The 6,000-nt window shown below is 34.9% G+C and overlaps 1 protein-coding gene across 2 annotated transcripts in view; it reads right to left on the bottom strand.

Annotated features, from left to right (window-relative positions):
- Positions 1-1,365: 1,365 nt before the first annotated feature.
- The window catches only part of LOC102222444 (nectin-2-like), a 343,784-nt gene continuing 339,149 nt past the window's right edge, over positions 1,366-6,000 (bottom strand). For both annotated transcript variants that reach the window (XM_023344382.1, XM_023344383.1), the window contains one exon: positions 1,366-4,442. In XM_023344382.1, the coding sequence (XP_023200150.1) occupies positions 4,278-4,442 (165 nt within the window). In that variant the 3' untranslated portion in view covers positions 1,366-4,277. The remainder of the gene's footprint in view (positions 4,443-6,000) is intronic.

Below are 6,000 nucleotides of genomic sequence, written 5' to 3'. Positions count from 1 at the left end.
ATAAAACACATCACACATGATTGTCCAACACTGCAACAGAAAAGCAAATTAAAAAGCTGGGCTGCTAATGTGACACAAGCTTTTCTGCAAAATATGGAAATAGCTTTTTTTCTCCCAAAATATCCGTGCAGCATGCAGACATTTCCTTTAATGAAAAATAACTTCAGAGCCTACAATCAGAGGAACTTGAAAAGCTTTTACTCCATTAGCATTCTCCCTTCCTAACTATTTTCAGAAAAGAATAAAAACTTACAGTTAAAGAAAAATAACTACTTGTCATATATTTGTTAGAAATTTTCCAATTTCACTTAAAAATAAATGTGTATTTCTGCTACGTCCTCCTGAAAATAGACTAAATATTTCAGTGAGCATGCTGTAGTAAAGGAGACACTGTGGTGAATGTTGTTTTCTCTAGATAGTTTCATCTACTGAGTGTTTTACTAAGAAGAATCAGAGAAACTCTGGAAAGTGCCAACTTTAGCTGCCAGCTAATCAAGCTAACAGCTACTTGAAACAGGGCCAATCTGAAGCACAATTATGTTTATAAAAATAACTTAAAACTTTTAAAAAATTATGTAGAAATCCTACATTAGTAATGTTTTACAACTTTTACCTGATATTTGTTTATCTTTAGCTGCACCATATCTATTTTGCTATAGATACCATAATGTTTTGCCACAGACCAGCTAGTTGGACCCATCGATTTCCAAAGTCTGAGCTGGAATTCACAGAAGAAGAAATTTGAGAGAAAACATAACAATGACCTGTTTTCCTCTGTAGATCAACTGTTCAGCCACAACCACAACCCTGTTTGACTCGTGTAAACTGAGTAGCTGTTAGCTTAAGTTAGTTAGCTAGCTTCTAAATGGGACTTTTCCTCTCCTAAAGCTAACTAGTATCAATTTGACTGCACTGTCTACATCGTCACAAACTAGATTTTTAAAAAATGCGTCACCACTTTTGCATAAATGTTGTTTATGTCGTCTATTTAACTGTAAAATGTTTGTGTTGCTACAAATAGGATAAAGTAGATAAAATCTCTAATGTTTTTCTAGAGTCTGTAAACAATTGTTTAAAAAATAAGATGGAGTAGCGATTACACTGCAAAAACACAAAACCTTACAAAGTATGTTTTGTCTTGTTTCCAGTGCAAATATCTTTGTACTCTTGAAATAAGACAAAAAGAAATTTTAAGTAACTTTTTGGCAAGAAATAGGAACTTGTTTTAAGTAAACAATTCTTTAATAATGATGGAAAAGTACTTATTAAAAATAATCTCAGTGGAACTAGTACTTTTTCATGAATATTAAGGAATTATTGACTTAAAATAAATTGCTATATCATGCTGAAAAGTTAGTTTTGGTTTATTTCAAGTGTAATAAGATATTTGCACTAGAAACTAGACCAAAAATACTTGGTCAAATGTGTTTTTGCAGTGTAGCTTCCTCAGTGAGAATTTCTTAATGATTTTTTACATTATGGTCACATTGGACGTTCAACAGCAGGAAAGATACTGACTAAATACAGATACTGTAAGTTTTATTCCCTTACGTCAGGAAATAAGTGTATTAGGTGCCTACGGTTCAGAAAATATAAGATTATTTATCTCATTGTTCACTCAGCTTTTCCACGCATTGACCAGCTCTAGAAATCTGCAGTTTATCCACCTCCTTTGTGTTGTAGGTGGTTGGAGCTGAGATGGTCAACTCCAACCTGTTTTCTGACAGCTGACATGATGAACTCAGGACAATTTGTGTGGCTCAATGAAGATAAAGCATGGTAAGGGAAGAAACAAACAAACAAACAAACAAACTGCATTTATGTGTGTGTTGCACTCTGTGGCTGAGAGAAATTCAGTGTCTACTGTATGTTTGGATTTGTGCTGAAGACAAACACAGGCAGCCTGGGGAGCTGTCACAACACAAAAGAACACACGCCTTAAATTAGATTTAAGCTTGTGGTGTGCACGATTATGACAGATGCATCGAGACACAGATTGTAAAAAAAACAACAAAAAGAAAAGCAGCGTTCTTTTCCAATATTCAGAAATGCTTTTACAAATGATGAAGATTTCTTTTGGGCAAACAGCCTCGGGAAAGTGTTTCTACAAGCCACTGATCATGCCATGCAGAGCAATATGAACAAGGAATAAAATCCACACCATTTATTTTTTTTATACTCAAAACATCTTCGTATTAAGTGACAACTTTAATGGACTTGTGAAAAGCAAAATAGTAATATACATTTTGTTTTTTTAGTCGCTCGTTTGACGTTTAGCTGACTTCCATCCCCTGTACAGAGGCACTAATAACACCTACACCTGTTTATTTGATGTATACACATGTCACCAACAATATATTATAAATCAATATTATCAATGCTATTTACAACTTTTATCATTTGGTACCGTTTGACATCTGTGTTGACCAATTTCAGTTTCAGCCAGAGGACATACAGCAGGATGAGGTGAGATTATATTTCTCCCTTATTAGCTAAAAAGCAAAATGTTCTGCATATATCAGAATAGGTTATCATTTCAAATGGTTGAAATGGTTTTAATGGCAGTTTTTCTCTAACATATGCTCAGATTTGACACATTATGACACAGTCTATATATATTTTTTGAATAATTAAAAACTGTGATTTCTGAAAGGAGGAATGTGTGTTTGTGTGACAGTTTGTGAATCTTTATGAACTCCCAGGTTGTGTATTGCTATAAGCTGATTTACGCAGCTGTAGCCTCACCAGATTTTGCAATTAACACAACCAATACGGATCACGGCATCTTAATTATGTGATGTTGCCAGGTTACAGCTTCGAATTATGCCTCGTCTCCTTTGTTCACGTTAACGAAGGCTTTGCTGCTCAGACAACAATGTCACCAGGAAATTCACTTTTCCACATATATTAGAGACTTGTTGAAAGGTTACATAGTTTTATTTAAAAGAAAAACAGTGAAAATTCTCCATACCAACAAACTGAAAACATGATTTTCAGTCAGAGGTACATAAGTACACCCTCCCATTGCTATTTCACGCAGAATGGAGCCACCTTGAGAGCTTTCTGCAGATTAATTAGAGTCCAACTCTGATAAATTCAGTTGACTGAAGATGATTTGGATGTTATACATTTATCTACTTAAGATCTCAGACTTAGCAGTTCATATTAAATCAAACGTTCAAAGATTTGTCTGTAAACATTGTGGTTGTTTTTCTGCAGCAGAAACCGGGAAACTGCTTTGCACCGGGGTGAGACACCAAACACAAAGATTGTTTTGGAGTCTCTGGTGAGAATTCAGCTTCCAAAACGGCAGTGACCCGAGCAGGCAGCCAGGAAAGCAGATTTCAGATTCTCTGAAAAGATCCAAACAAAACTTAAGGCTTCGATTGATGCCAAAGTTACTTAGGCAAAGTATTAAACCATGAGTGTTATGTTTACATTTTTAAAACACTCCAAAATGTCTGAAAACATGTTTTCACTTTGTTATGAAGGATGTTTATTGATTTTCTGTTAGAAAAATGTGAAAAAAACAACAAAAAAGGTGTGAATCCATTCTGGTAGTATTGTTTCTTCACTGGTGTGTTTCTCACACCGGAATATGGAAGTTGTTATGTTCTGAATTTTCTTATGGTGTTTTTTTTTGTTACAATCTTGTTTTGAGAGAAAAAAAATGTTTAAATTATGTCCCATGGCTGTAAACAGACAAGCTGAGGCTCAGCAGCCTCCCTTTCACACTTTAATAACAATTTCATGATGTTAAACGTCATGGCACAAAACGTTGCATAAAACATTTCATATTAAATCCCAGTAAAAGGCGGTTTTCTGACTGCTTTTGGGTGGAAATGTGGATTTTAATTAGTAACCAATCAGAGCTCTGGTTCATCTATACAACGGCTCTGCCTGCGGTTTTAAAGCCCGCCTCATCTTATGCAACAACACATATGATTTCAAAGGCTTCCTGGCTTGAGAAGATAGAAACTTTAACTGAATTTAACAAGTGTTTAAAGAAAGAAAATTGGAAAAGGAAAATATAGGCTTGATACTTTGTTAGCCATCCCAAGTTACAAGCTTTAGCTTTGATGTGAACACAAAAAGGAAATGTGAACGCAGGAAATGAAATCGAAAACCATCCGTGAGCAGATTACTTTAAAACTTTAGAGGTTAAGTTTACAATGAAAAGCAGAAACAGGTGTCATGGCCTCTCCCTTTGTTTTTCTTTCTAATTTAGGTGACCTGAAACTTTCCCGTGTGCCTCTGTTGTGGCTTCGTTGCTACGGCTACACATACATGGGGGTCGATACGAAGCTCTCGCCACGAGGAATGTTGCCAGACAAGGGCCCGTGATTGGATGAGTCGTTGCCATGGTGACCATCAGAGCCATCCTTGTTCAGGACCGGAGGGGCTCCGCCGTTCAGGGCGTCGGTGGCTTCTTCATCCAGCATCTGAAAAAAGGTCAACAAGGTCATGTTTACAACATTTTATCAGGAAAAATCCACAAAACTCAATTCTGAAACTGTTCAGATATTTATATTCATTTATGTTTTCTTCTTTAAGTTTAATCATTTAAAGAACAGTAATGTTTAGGTGGTTAGTGTTGGCAATAAACACCTACTGCAATAAAATAAAATAGTATTTTCAGCTTTGCCAAAAATTCCTGCCAATGAGTCATTTTTTAATTACGTCCATTTTGATAATTTTTCTGGACAGAACCAGGACAAGGTGATAAATATCTGGAGCAGCTGTAAAAAATGTTATCATCAATTTTATTTTATTTACCTATTAGATTTTTGGATTTAACTTTAAAATGAATAAAAATACCATTTTAAAAAGTAATGTAATTAGGTGATTCTTCATCGCTTAAATAAGTGGTGTCCAGACCCCAACAAAAACGTAACATGCAATATTTTAATAAAAAGCACTCAGTAGTCCGACCTTTGTAGGAAATGGATCTGTAAATAGATATTCATTTGAAGAAAATGTTGCAAACTCTTCAAAAACACTTGTCCCACCTAGCTAAATTTCATAAATGGGAGAACACAACTACAACAAAACTTTAAGAAAAAAAGACAAAATATAAATAAAAGACGTATTTGTCAGAGCAAATATACTCAAATGTTGTTTTCTTTTACATCAAATTTATGTCAGTTTTGAAATTAGATTGAAGGCCAGACAAAATTATATTAAGGGCTGAAAAAGGACCCCAAACCATACTTTGAACACCCTAAACTGAAATAATTCAACGAAAGTGTTTTTGTGGCAACCAAATAACTGAATTAAACTTTTGTAGTTTAACATTTATCATAAAGATAAATACAGTCATAATCTCAAGGTTTTGCATTTCAGGTCTTTACAAAAACAATTTAGTTCCCACATTCTTTGACAGTTTCTAAAAGTACAAAAACAAGCAACAGATTCAAAAAGAGAAGTCCACATATATCCTTATACTTAAACCCTGGAACCGACAGAAAGTACTTTCTTTGTATTCAAAACAAGAGAAGCCACATTTCTCCAGCATCATACGTTATAAAAACGTTGCAGTGAACAAGTGGAATATATTTAAAATCCTGGGAAAACAGGTTTTCCTGAAGAAAGAAATATTTCTTTAAAAAAGGAAGAAAAAAAACCTGATTTGTTGGAGATTATCAAAGAAAAACGCTGCACTCTGGACAAGATGGATTCTCAAGAGGTTTGTGAGATCACAAGGTAATCATTTGTACTTGGCTCCAGGCTACGAGAAGCTAAAGAGAAAATAAGCAATGGCTTCTCTAAAACAGGTTAACTCAGATGTTCCTGCAATGTCATCAGATAAGACAGAAAAGGAGAGTTCTGTTGCACTGAAAAAATCTCTCATTTAGACAATATTTATCACTGAGCTGGTCTGTGCAGCTCTACATGGAGGCTCAGCTGGTTTTTTAAATAATCTGAGAATTCACTCTGGATTATAAGAGCCAAACAGGAAGACAATTATAGTTTGGTTCCAGACAGAACAGAGGAGCAACA

The sequence above is a fragment of the Xiphophorus maculatus genome, chromosome 13, assembly GCF_002775205.1.
Source record: "Xiphophorus maculatus strain JP 163 A chromosome 13, X_maculatus-5.0-male, whole genome shotgun sequence".
NCBI lineage: Eukaryota > Metazoa > Chordata > Actinopteri > Cyprinodontiformes > Poeciliidae > Xiphophorus > Xiphophorus maculatus.
The sequence above is the reverse complement of the archived record's forward strand: the minus strand, read 5'-3'. Positions and strand labels throughout refer to the sequence as shown.